We start from the raw sequence: 22,764 nt of genomic DNA, 5'->3' as shown, positions 1-22,764 counted from the left end.
ATTACTGAAGTACAATGTCGAGGACAATCATGATGTAATTCTGTGTCGACAAATCTGCAGATATTCATTTAGTAATCTGTCTGTTGTTCTTTTCTTTCTTACTGTATACATGTATCTCTATTTATCTTATAATTAATCATGACGTGGGGAAACATTTACATAGCGTGGTTGAGCTGAATGTGTGGTCAGTGTGAGTTTAAATTAAACAATATATATATACATATATATATATATATATATATATATATATATATATATATATATATATATATATATATATATATATATATATATATATATATATATATAATCAGGACTAGAGAAACCAGCAGACTTTAACCTCTTCATCCCCTCCCGTTCTTACGGCTTGCTTACACAGACCACGTCAATAAACATGGCCATGTTTGGTATCCCTAAATTCAAGAAATCCTCACCTTTGCAAAGAACACATCAGTTTTCTGTTATTTCTTATTTATTCTTCACAAGAGGAGATCAAACACACACTGTCGAAAGTTGCAATAATCGTCTTGCAGCATTTCAACGGCGAAAGTTACAGGATACATCTGACTTTACAGTGGTTGTACTAGCGGATGTTAGCATGGAGCTAGCAGCTTCAGAAAAGGCAAGGACTTTTACTAAGAACCAACTTTTTCGCTGACATAAGCCGTCAAACAACGGCGTCATCATATTCACTTTGTATGTGCGTTTTTTGTGTGCTAATCCATCACCGTCTCGCACGCTGCAGCCACTGCTAAGGACAAGGGCATCATCCGCTCTGCTGAGATGGTGATTGGCTGCAATCTGCCACCCCTCCAGGACTTGTTCGCTTCCAGGACCTTGACCGGCTCTCACCCTGGAGAGGTGCATCGGGACCAATACCTCACGCCACACCTGCAGTTTTTTCAACAGAGCCCGGGTCCCTCACTGACTGACTCTGTCACCCACAGGACAACTTCAAACCGGTCCCTCCCCTGCACATCCCTTCATACTTCATATTTAAATACACATTCCACTTTAACATTACACTTTAACACTTACAGTACACTTGTTTACAGTACTGTTATGTTTGTCTGTGCACTTTATTTTATATTCTATTGTATATGTAATATGTTTATATTGCAATGTATTGATTGTTGTTGTTTGTCTAATGTATGCACCAACCACCAAGACAAATGAGTAACATACCCAGCAAATAAATGGTTCTGATTCTTTAGAATGGTCATACTTTGTCCTATCTTCTTCAAATGTGAGACAGGTGTTCACTGATAGTGTAGTTACAGCTCTAAACTGTCCTTTTCCTGTACAGATACAGCCACAGACAGTTATTCATACTGAAAGATACTTTGTTTATGTTAGAAAAATCTTCACAATACACTTTAGATGGTTTTCTTTCCGGCAAGACCTCATTGATGTATATATAGTCAGAGTGGTTCAGAAACTACAGACATTTTATTTTGGGAACGTCATTTTAGGCGTTTTTGCTCCAAAATATGGGGGTGCGGGAAAAGGTTCATATCTGTCAGATAATTTACCAAAGACTTTGTTCTTCATGATTAATGAAATATTATGTGATGCATGGGAAATAGATGTATCAAGTTTATTGTGCAAGGACTACAGATCACTTGCCCACTCTATTGTTTTCCAACATATGGTCCTTGTCTGCTGAGAGGTTTTACACTTCACTTTATTCAACCATTTGATTTATAGCCCCGTAAAACACATCAATGTCTTGAAACATGTAATAATGGATCTGATGCTGCTCCATCACTGAACAACTTATCCCTGTGACCAAAAACTGGCTTCATGAGTTGCCCCACCTCAGATTTCTAATGTAGAAAAGTGATTTACACAGATGGCTTTTGTTTTTACAGTATGTTTTGCAAATGATCGTGCAGACTGTTGTGGCTGATGAGCCTCAGACCTTTTTATACTGGGCCACCCACGATAACACACTCTATAAGTATTGATCATTGTATTGCTGCAGAATAGCTCCTCTCATAAAAGGAGCATCGGTCTTTCAGCTGAAATCCCCAACAACTAAATACCCTCTGCTCAAATAAATATGGACAAATCTGAGCAAAGTTTGTGTTGGATACTTTTATTTCTGAATTTCTACAATTCCAATCAGGCTGGTGAACTATATCTCTTGACTTATTTGTTGCCTAGAAGTTTATTTTAATTATGCATGTTAAAATATATATATATATATATATATATATATATATATATATCTCTTGAGAAAAAGATGTATGGCTTTAGAATTTGAATCAGATGTCTCCCCGTCTAAATAAGTTAATGTCACTTTTACAATATTATTTGTATATTGTTTAGAGATAAGATATTAAGTAGTAATTATGTTGTATAAACTGTTTGAGAGGTTCGGGGATGTAGCGTTCATATTATTTAGAGGGTAGAAAACGCCAGTTTCCTTTGATCGTAAAACCAGCGTTTGCAGGAGGAAGGAGCTCTTCAGAGAAAGTGACGTGGCTCTTAAAAGAGCCGTTGTGGGTCGTGGGTGAGCAGACGGGTTAAGCTCGCTCTCCGCGGATGCGACGGGCCAGCTGGATGTCTTTGGGCATGATGGTGACCCTCTTGGCGTGGATGGCGCACAGGTTGGTGTCCTCGAACAGGCCGACCAGGTAAGCCTCGCTGGACTCCTGCAGAGCCATAACAGCGGAGCTCTGGAAGCGCAGGTCGGTCTTGAAGTCCTGAGCGATTTCTCTCACGAGACGCTGGAAGGGCAGCTTGCGGATCAGCAGCTCCGTGGACTTCTGGTAGCGACGGATCTCCCTCAGGGCCACGGTACCGGGCCTGTAACGGTGAGGCTTCTTCACGCCGCCGGTGGCCGGGGCGCTCTTCCGGGCAGCCTTGGTGGCCAGCTGCTTCCTGGGGGCTTTGCCTCCAGTGGACTTACGAGCGGTCTGCTTGGTTCTTGCCATGACTTCTTCTTGTTTCTGTGATCAGGAGGAAGATGCAGCCGGAGAGGAGACGCGCTGCTCTTAAACTGTGGGACCGGCTGTGAAACGATGACGCGGCTTCAGAGCTCCGGCTCCTGATTGGTGAGGGTTTCCTCCTGGAGCTCAGCTCCGCCTCGAGCAGCGACCCGCCGCCCGAGTCTCGCTGCTCACTGGAGGAAAAGCATTTCAAAATGTCCGCCAAAATATCAGAGTGGTCCGCCCCCTGCTCCTCTGCTGGAAGCCTCTTTCCTGGTTGGTCTGTTGGTCAGAACCGTCCCCTCGGACTTAAAATGGGGGGTTTGGGATATTGGGCCATAGTGATTTCTCTAAAAGCATCTAACGATGAGTGGCAGAGGAAAAACCGGAGGAAAGGCTCGCGCTAAGTCAAAAACCCGCTCCTCTCGCGCCGGGCTCCAGTTCCCGGTCGGTCGTGTTCACCGGCTGCTGCGCAAAGGAAACTATGCGCAGCGGGTCGGTGCCGGAACCCCCGTCTACCTGGCGGCTGTGCTGGAGTACCTGACCGCTGAGATCCTGGAGTTGGCTGGAAACGCGGCCCGCGACAACAAGAAGACTCGTATCATCCCCGTCACCTGCAGCTGGCTGTCCGCAACGACGAGGAGCTCAACAAGCTGCTGGGCGCAGTGACCATCGCTCAGGGCGGCGTGCTGCCCAACATCCAGGCGGTGCTGCTGCCCAAGAAGTCCGAGAAGGCCGCCAAGTCCAAGTAGACCTGGAGGGTCCGACTGCTGGGGCCCAGAACCCACTACAGCTCTTTTAAGAGCCAAACAACCCCCGGATAAAGAGCTCTGCATTAATGTCTCCTTATTCACGAACAAAAACATTATTAAAAAACATCACTACATAAATACAGTGGCTACTCATATTAAGAAAAGGATATATGAATTGGGGTTATTCCAGAGTCTGAGGTCACAAACTAAAGATGTACTTTATTTTCAGATCAATTAATACAAAAATGTAAACTGCAGCAAAGTATGTTAGTTTTTGCCAACAACTTGTAGTCTGTGATTTCCTGTCTTCATTTTTTAAATTGAATTATGCAAAATACATGATTTTAGTCCAATAAACCAATAAGTAATGGTGTCCACAGTAGTTGTACTGGCTGTAACTACTTTCATTATTAATCAATCAATGGGAACAGCTGATCCACTGCAGACCCAGTTAGAAAATCCACAGCCCTCCACTGACATATAGTAAGGAGCAGCTGGAGACCAGCACTACATGTACTAAAAATCATAAGATCATCTGCCTACATCATATGATTCAATAAAGTATTACCAATCATGCATCCAGTAGTACAGGCTTTCAGCTGTTTCGACAGATCATCAATATATAGATTAAAAGGAACTGGGTTCCCAAATAGGGCTGAGACACGTTGGCCCCATTTAACTTGCATTGTCTGGTGGGCATACCAGAAAGCCAGAATTCTCCCAATATATTTGGGGACACCTCTTTGACTCAATTTTAAAAACAACTTTCCATGATGAACACGATCAAAAGCTTTGGAGGCGTCAATAAAACACATGAGGACGGATGCGGTTTGATCTCTATACTTGTTGACAATTTCCTTTAAGGCACATATATATATATATATATATATATATATATATATATATATATATATATATATATATATATATATATATATAACACAAGTCAGTGCCATGTTTGGAACCGAACTGGTTATCTGTTGAGTGAATAAACTCATTCAATCTGTCCAACAGGATTCTTTCTATGACGTCTTTATTGACGGGCACTAACAGAACAGACAGCATTGTGTCTGATAACAAGCCATGAGTCATGAAGCCAGTAAAACAAATGGCAAGAAGAGGAGCTTTCCTCGGGCGAGCATATTTAAGGTGTTCAGCAGTAATATGGTCTAAACCACTTGCTTTACCATCAGCCAGCTTATTTATAGCTTGGTACACCTCATGTGACACATTACTCTCATTAGCGTCCACTTTATACAAATCACTTTTAATACAGCAATTCAGCACTATTGTCTGTTCTTGAAATCCCATCAACAGCGCACAGGAAAGATGTGTTTCAGTTGTAAAGAACTCTCACTTCTTTCCAGAAATTAACAACATTGATATATGTTATTTAACTTCTTGGCCATGGAGTCAGCCCTCATGACTTTTTTTTACAAATTAAGCAAATGGCATATTTATATCTTGCATTCATGAGCTTCTTGTACTCCAGTACAGGCCCTTGTCTGGGTCTCCCTGCGATATCCCATGATTTAAAAGCTTCACACGTGTTACTCAGCTACATACTTGTTCCAACCAGGTCTGATGTTATGTGTCTTATTCATTATCAATTTATCTGAGGATTATTTATTAAATAAACCATTAGTTGCTCTCAAATGGAAAATAAAACTATTCATAATTCTCCACATCACAAAGTTATTTCTCCAAATGTCTTGAGTTCAAATGCTCCGAAACCCCAATATTTTATAGCTTTTTTTTTTACATTGATGATTAAAAAAAATGGTTCTAAATTAATTTTCTGTTCAAGATTAAGATCTGATTAAAACATTTAATAGAGCCAGAAATGAAAACATACAGTAAATCAGTCCTGAAATAAAAAAACACTTATGCTTTTTTGGTGTCCAGGCATAAAATAAAGCATGAATTGAGAGTGTCCGTATCAAGCCGGCAACCCAGTTTAAAACAGATGTGTAGTGGAAAGCAGGCTCATTGCAGCCACTATGATACAACTTGTTGGCCAAATATATGCAGGGTAATACTCAGTCAAACTCTTTATTGCCAAATAATTTTGACCTGTTTTGTTTTTCACAAGTTGCAGTGTATTATATTATTTTTGCACAGATAGTACTTTATTTGCATTGTTCTAACAAAGTGATTGCACATTTTATTAGTCTTTGTCAAATGGAGAAATCTGGTTTACTTGAAAGTGATTAAAATATTTTCTTTATTCTATTATTTGAAAAAGCACGGATGGAGTCACAAAAGGTCGTTATTTCTTTGTTGGGGCATCAACATTTGTATTCATCCAAAGTGGGTGTTACAGGTACCAGGATTAAGCTTGTTCGAGATGAGCCAGTTCTGCGCAGAATCGATCGGCGGCGATCGGCGCGCAATGCATGCTGGTTAGATTTGTGTCCAACTTGGTCCCGACTTGCTCTGACGTCATGCACACGTGGTCAACGATACTCTCACGAGACCAAGCCGGCTGTCGATTTCAGAGTCAGTCGCCGCAGTTGCTCTCAAACGACTGCTTGGCCCAGTGCATGATGGGAAACGCGTGGCTCTCGCCACATCAGAGAGCTGATTGGCTCTTAGATCTGACAGCAAACACCACATGTTGTAGAAAATCCTTATTGTATGTGTAGTTGTAATACTTAACCCTCGATTATTGACTATTCGTCTCGTGTTTAATCTAAAAACACATCTTGTGTGGTTGATAGTACAAAATCGTATTTATTCAACACACATCAAAACTACTAGTAATGCATTTCACAGGCAGACATCAAAAGACCAAAGGATGCAGCTACACACTCATTTTTACATAAATATATATTTATAAACACATATAATAAATCCAAACGTGATCTGTAAACTACAAGTAAACAAAAGTTCGGAACTAACAGGAAGTACTTTTTTCCGTGACTTTCTGTGTTTACGTTGAAGGCAGCTGACAACTGTCCGACTTGATTGCAGTTTTTTGTCAACGCCTCCTGCTGCGGCCGCTGCTCTCGTCTGGATTTCAGGCGAGGCGCAGCTCTAACGAGCCTACTGGTACCTGGTAGGCAGATGATACGATCCTGCAAACAGGACACAGAAATGTCAAGTTTTAATAGCGTTATAAAATAATACAATATCACTGGAAACATTCACTGAGCCAACAACATGTACTCGGATGTGACGCCAGCCACATCAAATTTAACACTCCTATATGCATTTACAGACATTAATCTCCTTGCTAACTAGGCGCAAAAACAGTATCTTCATCCAAACAAACTCATTCCCTTCTCATTATTTCCTCACCCACATGCAAACAGGACACACAAATGACACAACGAACTTTCACATCTGGTCACTGCGCCCTGCTTAGCAGAATGAGGAAACGTCACTCGCGACACTGTGGTCGTAAACCATTTCACTGACGTAAAGCCTGCTCAACTAAACTCAAAGCAAAATAAAACACAACCCTGCCCCCTGCTGGCGACAAGGTGGACTGTACTTCAAAACAAAATTAAAACATTTCAGTTATTTTAAAGTATTATATTTCTTAAATACACAAGGCTCACTGTAAACGATATTAATACATATGTACAAACACATTGGTGAGCGTCACATGGGCGTGATGGAAACATTATCAGAAACACTGGTTTACAGTAACTTCGTCACTCACTAAATACATCTGCTCACAGGAACGCACAGTCCAACACCTCTCATCTCTCACAATTACACTAGTTAGAATATGTTGCATGTTTCTTAGTTCAAGTTCTTGTCAGTCAAGAAATCACGTTTCCCCATCTGTTCCCTCTAGATTGATAAAAAGTTATAAAACATAAAGGTTTACGACTTTGTCACTCAAAGACGAACTGCATCTGCTCGCAGGAACGTTTACGTCTTCGCGCATGCTCAGTCTCGCTCAGCAGACAGCCAATCCTGTGCGAGCAGCAGCACAGCCAAATTTGCATCACGTTGATATAAATAGTCACCGTCCTGAGCTGCTGGAGATATCTTCCGACTGAAGAATCAACCAATCATGCCTGACGCCAGCACCGTGAAAGCGCCCAAGAAGGGCTCCAAGAAAGCCGTCTCTAAGACCGCCGCCAAGACCGGCAAGAAGAGGCGTAAGTCCAGGAAGGAGAGCTACGCCATCTACGTGTACAAGGTGATGAAGCAGGTCCACCCCGATACCGGCATCTCGTCCAAGGCCATGGGCATCATGAACTGCTTCGTGAGCGACATCTTTGAGCGCATCGCCGGTGAGGCCTCTCGTCTGGCTCACTACAACAAGCGCTCCACCATCACTTCCAGGGAGATCCAGACCGCTGTCCGCCTGCTGCTGCCCGGGGAGCTGGCGAAGCACGCCGTGTCTGAGGGAACCAAGGCCGTGACCAAGTACACCAGCTCCAAGTAGACCTGCTGGAGACAACAACTCAACGGCTCTTTTAAGAGCCACCCACTACTTCTAATGATCAATTCCTTCTGATATATAATGTCAATATAGTTATAATGTAATTTATTTATATTTTTTTAAATTATGGAATACATCCAAGACTTATAAATACAATATAATCCATGTGACTACAATCAACTGTGTTGTACTTGTGCTCAATACAAGAAAAGTTGGAACTGCACATTTGTATTAAAAAGTGTTTTATTCCAAGTCTGACCTTCAGATAAATGAGATGAAACAACTTTTGATATGTACAAACTATTCAAATCTTTGGTTTTGGTAGACTTGATTTAAAATGGACACATTGCTATGTTTGCATTTCAATCTACATCAAAAACGATAACAAGCACCAACAATGTCTCTTCTGGTTTCAGATTCTGCTGGTTATTGAAACTAGTATGTACTAAGAACTGCTCTTACTTGTTTAAGGTTAAATCTGATATGACAGCCATGAATTGAGAATATAGAACGATGGTATTAGTATTCAGCGAGGTCCAGTTAGAGAAGAGTTCCTAATGGTACGTAAGACATAGTAAATGTCTTATTGAGCGATTCAGTGCCATTTATATTGAAGCAGTGTAACAATTATTTACTAAACTGACAAATTAAATATAAAAACTTTGAACAATTGAATAATATCAACTATGTATTATCAGATTTCCAATTAAACTGGATTAAGTATAAATAATATAGACTAATACATACATGTTCTCTTTCAAGCAAAATATGCACAGGATTAAAAATAAAATGCATAAAGCTTCTGAAAAATGTCTTAATCCAAAATGTATATTTAACTGAATTGTTGGAAAAAATTAATGAATTGCGTTTCTTCAGATGTGAAGTGGTGAATGAAAAAAGCCACTTTCATGGTGATTAAACCAATCACATTTCCTCTCCTTACTCACCACCTTAAAATCTAATGTATCTAAATGATCTAACCTTTGATGCTTGTTATGTATGTTTGTTTGTTCTTACAGTTATGCAATTTCTTGTTTTAGCCTCTGTTAATGCAAATAATAAAGGAGGAAAAAGCTCTTAAAAATGGAGTGGGTGGCTCTTAAAAGAGCCTTTTATAGGAGCGTTGGTGGTTCAGCCGGAGAGCAGCTCACTTCCTCTTGGGTGCTGCTTTCTTGGCTTTGGGCTTGACGACCTTCTTGACGGGGGTCTTCCTGGCTGCGGGGGCCTTCCTCGGCGCCTTCTTGGGGCTCTTGGCTGCCTTCTTGGGGCTCTTGGCCGCTGCGGCGGGTTTCTTGGCCGCTGCTTTGGGTTTCTTGGCCTTCTTCGGGGACTTCTTTGCGGCGGCCGCAGGTTTCTTTGCTGCCGCTGCTTTGGGCTTCTTGACCGCTGTAGGTTTCTTCGCTGCGGGCTTCTTGGCTTTGGGAGCGACTTTCTTTGCCGGCTTGCCGGCCGCCTGTTTGCTCATCTTGAAGGAGCCGGAGGCCCCGGTCCCCTTGGTCTGGACCAGAGTCCCCTTGGTCACCAGGCTCTTGATGGCGGTCTTGACGCGGGACTTGTTCTTGTCCACATCGTATCCTCCGGCGGTCAGAGCCTTCTTGACGGCGGCAGCAGACACGCCGCTGCGCTCCTTGGATGCGGCCACAGCTTTCACGATGAGCTCGGCCACGCTGGGACCAGCCTTCTTCGGCTTGGTCACCTTCTTCTTGGCTGCTTTGGCCGGCGCGGCCGCTGGAGCTGGAGCTACTTCTGCCATTTTCTTCCGTTGATCCGCTGTCCTGAGAAAACACGAGAGTCTGACTGATGGAGATTTCCGAGCAGGAGGCGGTACTTGAACACTACATGAGAACCGTGGAGACTCAACCCAGCCCGAGACTCCTCTGAGCAGCCTGAAAGCCGACTCACTTGTGTTTTCTCTTCACTGATAAAAGACTAAAAACTACACGTGGAACAAGTACTGAAGGCTGGCGGTGAAGGCAGCCGATAGAGGAAATGTTTCTCTTCATCTTGAAGTCACGTAGAGCTCCGATGATCTCTGTATTTAGTTTGAGGAGCCTCCAAACCTCACCTACTCACCGCCGTGGAGAGCGCTGATCAGCGGCTTTTCCGACTCATTTCTCTCTTTAAATGATTTAAAATGCATCCGATCTCCATCAAAACACGTTTTCCAACTGGTCCACATGTTTGTTCAGGGTCTCGATGTAAAAACAACCGTCTGGTGTTGATCACTTCATAATAAACTGAAGTTATTCTGGGAGCAGCAAACACACTGATGATGGTCGAGGCTCATGGTGCAGTTCAGCCAGACTTCCTATCAGAGCTGCTTGATGTGAACATGTCCTCAGCTGATGACTACTTTTCATATGAATAGTTATTATAATATTGATACATATACCAGTGTTGAATATTAGAAGTGTCAAACAGCAGTTTTTGATAAAGGAACTTTTAAAATAATTGCAAACAGGTGATCAGTACACAGCAGAACTGACACCAATAGTCTTCAGTCTTCAGTGGGTAGAGGAGGTTAAACCAATTAAAGTAGCAATATATTCAGATCAAACAGCTCGAGATGAACTTATAACTCAGGTTTATATCATTATTGTCATCATTAAGTTTACAAAAGTTAAGAATAGATGTTCATTTCTGTTCAGATACCGATTCATGTTGGAATCGAGAAAAATTAGGTTGAAGATAAACTTGACAAAGTTGTAAAATGACAGATTGGCAGGACATTGGGAATAATAACACTATTGAGCAGAAATTTAAATGTAACTTTTTTGGATTTTTTTTCATGGTTTGGACATACAGGACTCAATGGCACTTTATACACCATGAGGAGCAGGGTGGAGATATGAGGGAGTGGAGCACTGTTAAGAGAAAGGAGACAAAAGTACAATATTTAAAAAGTTTTAATAAAACGGGTTAAATATACAGGATATAACTTATTTAAATTTAATTTTTCATTAATATTCTTTATGAGAACAATACCCTTGTCATCGAGCCATGATATTACACCCCTCAGTACCGAACACAGCATGCACTTTTAAAGTTGATTTGTAGTCCACCATTCAAGTACAGAAGTAGAACAGTTAATGTGTGTATTCTGATGAGGTTCAGGTGAGGACGAATGCATTTTAGATTTGAAATGTGTTGAAAAATAACTTTCAGAGCAGTTTGGATTCTACAGAGCAAAGATACAATATTTGGCATGTTATCAACAGATTTGATCCAAAATGACCCACACCAGTATTATTTTTATTATATATAATACAAACTCAAATGATTTACTTCAGAGCATTGGACCCATTGTGTCACTAATACCCTGGTTCTTATGTTTTATATCACTGGGAGCAAAAGTGAGTCTTGCTTGCCTCCGCAGCTCCACTCTGCCCTCGCTCAATCCATGTAATCCTACATCTATATAATTAGCAACTATGAAATTATCAGTGTCCAAAACAACCATCTAGTGCTCCTGGAGGCATTGATTTGTGATGTGGCTGTATGAATTAAATCCATGTTATGAGACAGTTTTATAACAGTTAATACAACTGAAATGAAAAAGGTAAATAGTGATTATTACTCCAACATAACGGCTTCTGATTTAGAAAAGCTAGTCTTGAAACAACTAATCAAACGGATACAGATATCAGTCTAGCACAGTGGTTCTCAAATGGGGGTACGTGGAGGCGCTCCAGGAGGTATGTGAGATTAATATATATATATATATAATCTTTTTTTCAACCAAAAATGCTTTGCACTGGTACAGCACTGAAAAAAAGGTTGAGAACCACTGGTCTAGCGTATTACATGATTTACAAACAGATCTGGACCAGCCAGCATTGATGACAATTTGCAGAAAAGGAAAGTGACTCAGATACAGTAACAAGAGAGAGAACTATTGGTTCCATCCTGGACTTGTACACCTCCAGTCAGGAAGCGGGCTGGAAAGACCCCTGCAGACCCTCACGCCCTGGAGACAAGCTGTTCCAACTCCTCCCCTCTGGGAGGCGCTACAGAGCTCTGTATGCAAACACCAGACAGGAACAGCTTCTTTCCACTGGCCGTCACGCTGATGAACAATTAATCAGACTCCTCCATCTGCAATACTGTTGGCTTTCTCTATAAGTCTTGTTTATTGTATACACGTACAAAGAGCTCCATGAGGCCAGAGTCAAATGGATACAGTTTAACCACTTGAGCCCTGAAAAGAGAACTCAAACTGTATTTTGCAGGCAGCATTAAGCCGATTGAGGATACATTTGCAGTTTATGCTTCTTTCATGCACATAAGTGTAGCTTACATCTCTGGATAATTGATCCAGTGTTGTGATCAGGAAATCAGCTCTCTATATTGAGTAAGTGTGTGGCCCTTAAAAGGACCGTTGTGGTTTGATGTTGGTCAGTCAGAGTTTAACCCCCGAAGCCGTAGAGAGTGCGTCCCTGTCTCTTCAGAGCATACACCACATCCATGGCGGTCACCGTCTTCCTCTTGGCGTGCTCGGTGTAGGTGACGGCATCACGGATCACGTTCTCCAGGAAGACCTTCAGCACTCCGCGGGTCTCCTCGTAGATCAGACCGGAGATACGCTTCACTCCACCGCGGCGAGCCAGACGGCGGATAGCGGGCTTGGTGATTCCCTGGATGTTATCACGGAGGACTTTACGGTGACGCTTAGCGCCTCCTTTACCGAGTCCTTTTCCTCCTTTGCCTCTTCCGCTCATCTTCACTGATCAAAGTAATTCAACGAAGTGGAGGACGAGGAGGAGTTCACGCATATTTACATGCTGTCTGAGGACGTGATAGAAGACGTGAGGGGGGGGGGGGGGGGGGGCTGTTCTTCTTCGTTGGATTTTCATGACGTTTTTATTAACTCTTTGGTGCATTAGCGCCACCTGCTGAACAACAGAAATAATCTAACTATCTGCAAATATACACCGATGGGTCGAAAGACAATGGGAATGGTCACGTGGGTGCAGGGGTATTCGTAACTGAATTTAATAGGGCTATATGTGAAATAATTAATGACAGACAGTCTGTCTTCACGGCGGAAGTTACTGCTATAATCCTGGGGCTGCAATGGGTGGAAGAGGTCAGGCCGGAGAGAGTGGTTATCTGCTCAGACTCTGCAGCAGCATTAAATAGCATTAAGTCCAAACGATATATACGAGAGGACTTAGTGCTGGAAATATCTATGATAATGCTGAGACTCCAAAGGCTGGGTACTAGTGTGCATTTTTGCTGGGTTCATGCTCATATAGGTGTGGAGGGAAATGAGAGAGCGGACAGGATCGCTAAGAAAGCACTTAAACTCAAAAAGGAGGAAATCCTGAGTATTCCGTTTGGAAAAGGGGAAGCGAAAGCTGTTATTAGAGAGGCAGTGAGGGAATTATGGCAGAGGGAGTGGGACAACAACTGCAAAGGAAGGCACTATCACAATATACAAAAATCCATTAATGTTAAGTTTTTCAAAGGGAAGTGTCGGAGAGAGGAGGTAATCATATCAAGGCTATTGGGACACACAGGACTGAATGCAACTCTGTTTTTAATGGCAAAAGTGGGAGCAGATAAGTGTATTTGTTGTAATGAGACTGAGGATGTGGAGCATATTATCATGAAGTGCCGTAAATACAACTCTGAAAGGAAACTTTTGAAGGCAAAAAATTCTCAGCTGGGACGGAGGTGGAGTCTGGAGGGAGTTCTGGCAGCGAACCAGGTGGGTCATGAGGGTTATAGGGCTTTGTTGGGATTTGCCAAAGATACAGGACTAGGACGCAGGATTTAGGTATAGGTTTGTTTGGGTATTAAGTAGATGGGCTGTGAATGGGTAGTATTGTGGGTTTTGTTTTGTTGCTTTGAGGTGCTTTGTTGTTGTTGTTGTTGTTGTTTTGTTGGTTTGGTTTGGTTTTATTTATTTATTTTTGTTTTGTTTCTTTGTTAGTTAGAACAGTTATTCCTGAATCTGCACACTCCGGTACAGTAGGTGGCGGTGTGCACCTAGGCAAATGGGTTGCGATCCGCCAGTCAAATTTATAGAAGAAGAAGAACAGAAATAATCAGGGATGTTGCTTCTCGACATGCGAAAGAGAAAAGCTTGGTAGTCAACTTAAAGCCTAGTTTATGGTTCTCCGTCACGTGACGCCGTCGTTGAGCATTCGAATAGCCGAATTCCGGTCACAGTAAACAATGGCGACCAAGTTGGAGCGGATGCATTAAAGTTGGAGCTCATTAATATTGAAGAGCAAATGCTTATATTGCAAATGTTGAAGCGCAGGCGACAGAGAAGACGTTTGCGGAGGTGGTCTGTACGACCACTAAACCGGTCGAGGCTGGGAAAAAGCAACTGCCGGAAATTCCGTTCTGAGCGGACCAATCACAGCGCTTGGAGTCCGCGTCAACGCGACGCGTAGTTAGGATTTTTTGGAGGTGCGCGTCAGGCTACGGCGTAGGGGTCTGCGTCGACGGCGTAGCTACGGCGTAGGTACGCTGTCGACCTGACGGAGAACCATAAACTAGGCTTACGGTATATTATAAATAACAATCATCATGTGACTCACATGATGATTGTTATTTATAATATACCTCACTCTATATCAGCAAATATTAATTTAGTATCCTGTCTGTTCTAGTACTTTCTCTGAGTCTTTGTTTTCTAGACTATTTCACTGTATTTATTTATTTTAACTTAAATATTTTTGCCGAGAATATGCAATCGAAGTGTGTGTGTGTGTGTGTGTGTGTGTGTGTGTGTGTGTGTGTGTGTGTGTGTGTGTGTGTGTGTGTGTGTGTGTGTGTGTGTGTGTCTGCATGCTGAAGGACCTCTCAAGGTTGCGGTGACCAACACTTTCTTAAAACACCTTTTATAGACATGTATAACATGTTTTATACGGCCAGTGACTGCCTACTTATTCCTCGCTAGCTGAACTACTAGTCAAAACACGGCTGTCCCTCAGTCGCTATTACGTGGTCAGGCAGCTTGGTGAGCTCAAATATTGTTCACAATCGTCAGTGCAGTGAGGAGCCACTCTGTACCTGCATTAGACATATTCTTTATTTGCATGACAACAAACCTACGGTCTCCATAAAGTTTGCATCAGTTTCCTTTTAGCAAGTCAAAGAGTATATCCAAGACTCACTCTGTTCAGAGAAGCTCGACTGTGGCTTCATGAGGCGCCCCACCTCCGATTTCTGGTGAGCCTTTGTTTGGTTTAGTAAGAAAAGAAAAGGGATCCATTCTTTGTGGTGGGATGGAGGTACATCACAAGAAACCATATGTTAGTGTTCCTCAAGCAAAGATTGTTAACAGAGTAGCTTTTGTTACTACAGACTAAACAACCATATTTCCAGTCCAGGTCATATTGGGATGAGAGTAATAAACTAGCAGACAGCAGGTGTGACAGAAATAAATAACAGTAAAGTATAGTACGTAAGAGTTGAAATGCATCATTATTTCTGAAACTATGACGAGGGATTGTCAAAAAAGTTTTAGTTTTTTTGTGCAAAAGGAGGTAGCAAGCAAAAACACTGGGAGGCCAAAAAGATTTAATAACCAGATGGATATGGACAAACATGTTGATAACCTTGGTGCAGATATCAAATAGTTTTGTAAGAATGTGAAAAACAAGGTGAATAATCAGATCCAACTCAAAATCCTTGAATAACAATACCAAGACAACAATATAAATACTGTCTCCATTATAAGTACAAGAGCTGCATTCAAATTAGTACCCAAGTAGAAGTACATATTATCAATTAGTGAAATGAAAATAAAATGAAAGTATTTCTTCAATCATTGTTCTGCTGTCTTTGACGGTTGAAGAAGGAGCTCTTCTGTGAATAAGGAGGTGTTTTTTGTGGAGCAGCAGCAGTTTAAGCTCTCTCTCTCTGCAGATGAAACAAAGAGTGTTGGTGATAGCGCCCCCTAGACATGTTTAAGAGACATTGCAAAAGGAGGTACTACAAGCAAGAATTTGATTAATGATTAAATATTTCTATTTTTGATATCATCTTATTTTGTCTTATATTATTATCAGATGAGACAAGCTAAGTTAATTGTAAGGTTCGCTTAAGTATGATTTTTAAAACAGGGCTAATTTATTCATTACACTACACACAATCTACACAGTCACACACACAACTAGCAGAGTATCTCATAGTTATTGCAAAATTAATCACTCAAAACTATACAATAATTTGTAATTAAAAAGATAATTTTGTCACTGTATTGTTCCAACATGGTTCACATGATCTGATTCAGTTTAAACCAGTTACACACTACTGTGCAACATCTCAAACACTTTGAACATGTTCACCTTTTCAATGATATAGTTTGGGTTAGATTTTTCAGCATTATTAGAGTGAATGACATGAATATATGGACCAAACACAACACACAAGACTAGCAGTACTGCACACTCATGGAAACCTGTATTTCTCTCTGGACTGTAAAATCAATCAATGTGTTGATTAATTTCCAAAGATTGCATTTTGCACTGCAGAAAAAGTGTATTATACATATTCTTTTATTTTGTGCATTATTATAGAAACAGCAAATGCATTTATGGAGACTTTTTTTTCACATATTGCTTATGCATGTTTTTACAAATAAATACTCACCTGTGGGCTTTTTTGTGTGCTTAAAACCAGTCAAGTATCAAGCAATCAGATGTTTGGCCATGGCACATGTATCAGTCAGTTGTTTCATGGGTGTGGCATTTTTAATGCTGGTGTTTTGAAAAGACAAAAAAAAGTGACTTTAAATCAGATTATTGTCATAGAGAGAGAGAGAGAGAGAGAGAGAGAGAGAGAGAGAGAGAGAGAGAGAGTTTTTCTGCACTAGATTTTATATTTTATTGTGCACACATCTTATCTTTGTACAAATTGTATTCCTTGAGCAAGCCACACTCTCTAACTGCCCACTGATCCTATTACTAGTATGGGTTAAATGCATAGGCTACATTTTTACTCTGTGCTGTGTTGTCAATACAAGTTGATCAACATTAAACATAAAGACAACTTTGGCACTAACTTGAGCATCAAGTGTGTTTGGAAACACAGAAAGGCACTGAATTTGCACATGTCAGCAGTGAGTTCCAATGGATGCCGTAACTGAAAGAAGATTTATTCTTTTTTGACTTGTTAACTGTATGCTTTATCTGACTATTGTTTCATGTGATTTTGACCCCATCGATTTTAAAACAAGGGCTCGTCCGGGATTTGAACCCGGGACCTCTCGCACCCTAAGCGAGAATCATACCCCTAGACCAACGAGCCTGACTTTCAGTGCAAAAAAGAGGTTAAAAGTTTCCTCTCTCTATCCTTTCCAGACCTGTATTTAAAATCAGCTCTGGTGATGTGGCATCTTGGAGACACACATCTTATCTGGTCAAAGAGCACCCTCTGCTGCTCAACAGTTCATATACTCTGCACTCTTTACAGCATTCTCCAATAGAAGTGTCTCATTGTGACCTCAAGTTGAAAACTAACCCATTTGGGAGTGTGATATGACTGCTGGCTGTCCCCAAACTCTTAGGATTTGCAGCCTTTTTGTTCAGCCGGCTTTCTGTTTCCATTGCTTTCCCTCAGCACGTGAGCTCAAACAACAGCTTGGGACACCTTTGAGGAGCCGGTCCTATTCCAGAAGCATGTTGTCATTTTAAGCTTTGTATGTTCCTTTTCTTTGGTTTCATCACAGATGAATGTTCTCACAGACTGTTTCAGAAGTTCTGATTTTCATTTATTGTTGTTTCCCCCCCAAGTTATCATCACTTGGATTTGCTCATGTTTTATCTCTATTGACATATTCAGGTTTTACCAATTTATCAATGAGAGTGAATTTGCTTAATTACTTTTGAATTGCCCATTATTTTTCATTAAGTGTGATAGAAGATGGTACAAATTGTGTTAGTTGTCAGTGTGGGTCATGTGCAAACTTGTTGTATTTACTGTCTTGTGTATTTACTGTCTTGTCTCTAGATGTGCAAAGCTGGTAGAGACATAACCCAAAAGACTTGCAGCTGTAATTGCAGCAAAAGGCGGTTCCACAAAGTATTGACTCAGTGGGGCTGAATAATTTTGCACAGTGCACTTTTCAGTTTTTTATTTGTGGAAAAAAAATGTAAATCATGTATCATTTTCTTTGTATTTCACAATTGTGTGACACTTTGTGTTGGTCTTTCACATAAAATTCCAATAAAATATATATTATGTTTGTGGCGTGTAATGTGACAAAATGTGGAAACGTTCAAGGGGCATGAATACTTTTGCAAGCCACTGTAAAAGGACGTCATCACTTAAAAGCAATTTAAAAAAAAAGGGTTTTAAGAAGTGATTTAAAAGGAGTTATTGATTCCGCAAGCCTTATCTCCTCCGGTAGGTCGTTGAGGGGCCCTGATGGCAAAAGGTCACCCTTTGATTTAAGCCTCGACTTCGGAACGGCCTGGAGGGCCCCACCGGAGGATCTAAGGCTGCAGGTTGGCTCATGTGGTGTTAACATTTCAATAATCTAGCTCGGGGCCAGACCAAGGCGGGCCTTAAAAGTGATCAACAAAATCTTCATATATACTTTTTTTCTTCTTCTGTTTTTTTATGGTTTAATGGCAGTTTATTGGCAGTTGGCAAACACATTACCGCCACCAACTGGTATGGAGTGTGAATCAGGCTGTCTCGTACTTGCATTATTGATAAATAATAATAATAATAATTAAAAAAACATATATGTATGTATGTATGTATGTATATATACTTCAACAAAACAAATAAACCCAGGGCTCAGATTTTTTCAATAATATTTGTTATTCTAAGACACTCTAATAGTCCTTGATAGCGCTTGAGTTATTTTGCAGAATACCTATGATATCTAACTGTACTTTTTCCTTGTCGAGGCTTCCAATTGGCTGTCTTCTTTTATGCTCATATTTCTGACTGTAGAATAACATGATCGATGGTTTCCTCTTGCCCACAATAGTCACATTTGCCTGTTATTTATTTGTTTGCATTTTTAACCACATGTTAACCACATGTTTAACGTCGCGTCGCTATGAATGGTGGGTAATTTCCCCAGGCAAAGACTTACGGAGAATATTCAGGAAGGTTTCAAAATGTCTGCGAGGGCGCCCATTGAGCGCTCGATGACTTAGTGTTACAGCACTAAAGCCCTAACGGACTTTGCGAGAACGTGTCTGAAAGTCACGGAGTGTGGACGTTGGGAGTTGGGCCCCTAAAAAGTTAAAATGCCAGCTCGTGTGCGTAACCATTACTTGCCTGCGAGTCGGCGCCCGGGTCAAAATAAACCCTTCTCCCTCGCGGGCTCCGTTCGTTCCTGTGGTAACCCAGCCCTCACGAGCCGTTAGGAAGCACACCGACAAGATGGCAACCAGAGCGAAGCGACCTAAGGTTACAATTTAACTCACTCTAGGAACAAGTACAGTGTGTCTTGTGTAACGTTACGTACTTAAATCCGGCCCACGTTACAGTTGGCTTCACGTGTGAGTAGTTGCACCTGGTGCCCACTGTGTTTACGTGGGGACAGTCTCGCGTTACTTGTTGGGTCACGAGCCAAAGTCACTACCGCAGTTGTTATTAATGGATTCCGAATGTTGTTGCCGTTCGTTTCCAAACCAGCTTCATTCGTTCACTCGCAGCGGAGCCAACGTGCAGCGAAGTCTGTCGGTGTAAACACGTGGTTTAACAGGAAACCCAGTGCACTATATCACACGTGCAAATTCATGTTACGGATGTTTACATATTATTTATTTTTTAATAAACTCGCCGACAGGTCGGTGATGGCTCCGAGATCAATCCGCTGCAGGACTTTCTCCAGTGGTGCAACAGAGTCGGCTTGGTGCTCAGCAGTAAGGTGTGTTGGCCTAAACATGAACCAGTCTCTATGATCCGTTCTCTTTTGTGGTTTCTGCCATGTTCAGTATTTGTCAAAAGCTTTTAAAGATGGTGCACTTGTTTCACTTTGCTGAGTTGACCCCAGGCTCCATAACCACACTGTCTCTCTGTAGGTGTGTGTCAGTAAAGAGGGAACAGTGGCCGAGTACGGGATGCTGGCTCGAGAAGACGTAGAGGAGGGAGAGGTTGTATTCACCATCCCCAGAGCAGCTCTTCTCCACCAGGAAACTACCAAGGTCTCTGTCGTGCTGGAGAAAGGTGACGGTTTTAATTACAGAGACGCTGGAGCAAGATTGAAGCTGCCTGCAAACTGTTTGTAACCCAGTTTCTCTCTTTTTTTTTTCTTTTTTTTTTTAACCCGTCACAGAGAGGTCATCTCTGGAGAGCTCGTCTGGCTGGGTCCCCCTGCTGCTGGCTCTGCTGTATGAGTATACATCTTCACAGTCCCATTGGAAACCCTACCTCTCTCTCTGGACTGACTTCAAGACACTGGACCACCCCATGTTCTGGTAAGAACCCGGTTTAATCCCTATCCTGGAGATCACTGAAAAAAAGAGTCATGTTGCCAACTCCAGGAAAAGCTTTTCTTTGGGAATTTTCAGTGGATGAAGTGTGAATTTCTAGCTTTTCTTCGCAGTAATTTGCAGTTCATTCGTTCAGGTCGAAAGCAGAAAGAGACGGACTGTTGAGGGGAACAGGCATTCCAGAGGCCGTGGACACAGACCTGGCTAACATCCAGAGGGAGTACACAGACGTGGTCCTTCCCTTCATCGCCAAGCACCCAGACCTGTGGAACCCCTACATGCACACCCTGGAGCTGTACACGAAGTTGGTGGCCTTCGTCATGGCATACAGGTTTGTGAGCAACACACACACACACACACACACACACACACACACACACACACACACACACACACACACACACACACACACACACACACACACACACACACACACACACACACACACACCTCTTTGCCTCGTTGTCCCTCTAAAAATTCCTCCCCATCCTCCTCCACTCTGTAGTTTCCAAGAGCCACAAGTAGAGGAGGATAGCGACGACGATGAGGAGGAGGAGGAGGAGGAGGAGAAGGCCCCAAACCCACCGATGATGGTTCCCATGGCCGACATGCTGAACCATGTGTCCAATCACAATGCAAATCTGGAGTTTACACCGGTGAGAGGGCACATCCACTCCTGATGACGATGGACCCTTATTCTTGTTTCAAACGTCTGAATGTGACAGTTTGTTGTTGGGTTTACCCGCAGTGTGAAATATGACCCCGCACTTCTCGTCTCTCTCTCTTCACATGCTGAATTTCCTCAGGACAGTTTGAAGATGGTTTGCGTGCGCCCCATTCGCAAAGGCGAGGAGGTGTTTAACACCTACGGGCAGATGGCCAACTGGCAGCTGCTGCACATGTACGGCTTCACAGAGCCTTACCGGAGCAATGGCAACGACACCGCCGACATCCCCGTCGCCAACCTCTACAAGGTCGTCATGCAAGGTGACGAGATGGACGGGTTTTGTTTCCGAGAGTTGACAAATTGCAGTAGCACAAGAGAGAAGTGTTAAAGAAACGAGACGATAAATGCTCTTGATGTGAACCCTCCTCATCTTCCTCCTCTCTTTGCAGGTGTTCAGTCTGATCCGGACCGGCAGCTGGTGGAGGAGCAGTGGGAGATGCTGCGTCAGATGATGCAAGAGAAAGGAACCTTCGTCTTTGGCAAACAGGGCTGCCTCACGGACACCGAGCTACATACGGCGCTCAAGGTGAGACACCAGGGACACCTGCAACAGGGAGGAGGCAGCGTCGGTTTGCTTGCACGTTGGAAAAAACACTTTTACGTTGTGTATTTTCAGGTGCTGTGCATGTCAAAGGAAGAGTTCTCCGAGTTCAAGGATAATGAAGGGTGGGAGGAAGACGAGGAGGATGAGATTTCCCTCGCTTTCTCCAACGAGGGCCTCCCCGGATTGAAGGCTTCGTGGAAGCGGCTCATTCATGAAGCAGCGCGTCTGACTGTGAGCTCCTACGGAGACGTGGAGGATGGACGGGGCGTGAAGAGCGACGAGGCGCTGATGGAGGACAAGGCAGCGTTTGAAGGACTGGGCAGCAGGAAGCAGAACGCCCTGCAGGTACGCTGTGGACAGAAGAGCATCCTGCACAGACTGATGGAGCTCACAGAGTCATGACTCCGGCCGCAACAGCGAGGCGGACCACTGGAGGAGTTTGTTTTTTTAAATCTCAATGGTGAAACTAAAATATCTAAAATCGCTGTCAATAAATGTTTTTGATTTGATTTCAGCAGTCTTTTTTCAAAATATGCAAATATGTTCTTACTCTTGATGTACAGAAAACCTCAGATTTTTTTGTGCATATAATTGAGTCTTGGTGCAGATATCGGAGGTTACACCTTTTTATAAGCCATTTAAAGTTTGATGTGCAACATTTTCCAGTCTTCGGATCCTTTCTAGCAGGGGTGTCAAACATACGGCCTATATACGGATCCGGCCCGCCAGGGGTTCAGCTCGGCCCGCCGGATAATTATTTAAAGTGACAGGCTTTTGCCAATATTAGCCTAACGAGGAATACTGTGACGGATAGGGGCCACCGATCTTTCAGCAGATTTGGATAACCAAAAGAAGCATGAAGTAATTTGTAGCATTTTCAGTTGCAATCAATGAGCGCACTGACATTACTAAAGATATTGTTCAACTGGCCGCATTCATTTGTGGTGTTGAGATTTTGGCGGTCCCCAAGGAGTTCCTTGAGTTGGTACC

At 42.4% G+C, this 22,764-nt stretch overlaps 5 protein-coding genes and 1 pseudogene across 6 annotated transcripts; 3 read left to right on the top strand and 3 right to left on the bottom strand.

Moving 5' to 3' along the window:
* Positions 1-2,528: 2,528 nt before the first annotated feature.
* Positions 2,529-3,032, bottom strand: LOC306741004 (histone H3.2; the record flags this gene model as incomplete). Its single annotated transcript, XM_079223255.1, has 1 exon — positions 2,529-3,032. The coding sequence occupies exon 1, from the start codon at positions 2,937-2,939 to the stop codon at positions 2,529-2,531; it is 411 nt and encodes a 136-aa protein (XP_079079381.1). The 5' UTR covers positions 2,940-3,032.
* Positions 3,033-3,299: 267 nt separating this feature from the next.
* On the top strand, positions 3,300-3,685 carry LOC306741681 (histone H2A-like; annotated as a pseudogene). The gene has a single exon. The product of its transcript is annotated as a histone H2A-like (transcript).
* A 4,027-nt stretch (positions 3,686-7,712) lies between these two features.
* LOC306741917 (histone H2B 1.2-like) lies at positions 7,713-8,097 on the top strand (the record flags this gene model as incomplete). The annotated part of the gene is made up of 1 exon (XM_079224253.1): positions 7,713-8,097. One exon carries the CDS (start codon positions 7,713-7,715, stop codon positions 8,088-8,090), a length of 378 nt encoding a protein of 125 aa, XP_079080379.1. The 3' UTR covers positions 8,091-8,097.
* A 310-nt stretch (positions 8,098-8,407) lies between these two features.
* On the bottom strand, positions 8,408-9,840 carry LOC306741916 (histone H1-like; the record flags this gene model as incomplete). The annotated part of the gene is made up of 1 exon (XM_079224252.1): positions 8,408-9,840. One exon carries the CDS (start codon positions 9,838-9,840, stop codon positions 9,235-9,237), a length of 606 nt encoding a protein of 201 aa, XP_079080378.1. The 3' UTR covers positions 8,408-9,234.
* Positions 9,841-12,493: 2,653 nt separating this feature from the next.
* LOC306741918 (histone H4) lies at positions 12,494-12,805 on the bottom strand (the record flags this gene model as incomplete). Its single annotated transcript, XM_079224254.1, has 1 exon — positions 12,494-12,805. One exon carries the CDS (start codon positions 12,803-12,805, stop codon positions 12,494-12,496), a length of 312 nt encoding a protein of 103 aa, XP_079080380.1.
* Positions 12,806-19,437: 6,632 nt separating this feature from the next.
* setd6 (SET domain containing 6, protein lysine methyltransferase) lies at positions 19,438-22,283 on the top strand. The gene is made up of 9 exons (XM_079224263.1): positions 19,438-19,475; positions 19,858-19,938; positions 20,093-20,237; positions 20,347-20,488; positions 20,640-20,834; positions 21,009-21,159; positions 21,310-21,490; positions 21,620-21,756; positions 21,847-22,283. The coding sequence occupies exons 1-9, from the start codon at positions 19,449-19,451 to the stop codon at positions 22,174-22,176; spliced, it is 1,389 nt and encodes a 462-aa protein (XP_079080389.1). The 5' UTR covers positions 19,438-19,448; the 3' UTR covers positions 22,177-22,283.
* Positions 22,284-22,764: the final 481 nt, after the last annotated feature.

The sequence above is a fragment of the Taurulus bubalis genome, assembly GCF_910589615.1.
Source record: "Taurulus bubalis genome assembly, chromosome: 9".
In the NCBI taxonomy this organism is placed as follows: domain Eukaryota; kingdom Metazoa; phylum Chordata; class Actinopteri; order Perciformes; family Cottidae; genus Taurulus; species Taurulus bubalis.
The sequence above is the reverse complement of the archived record's forward strand: the minus strand, read 5'-3'. Positions and strand labels throughout refer to the sequence as shown.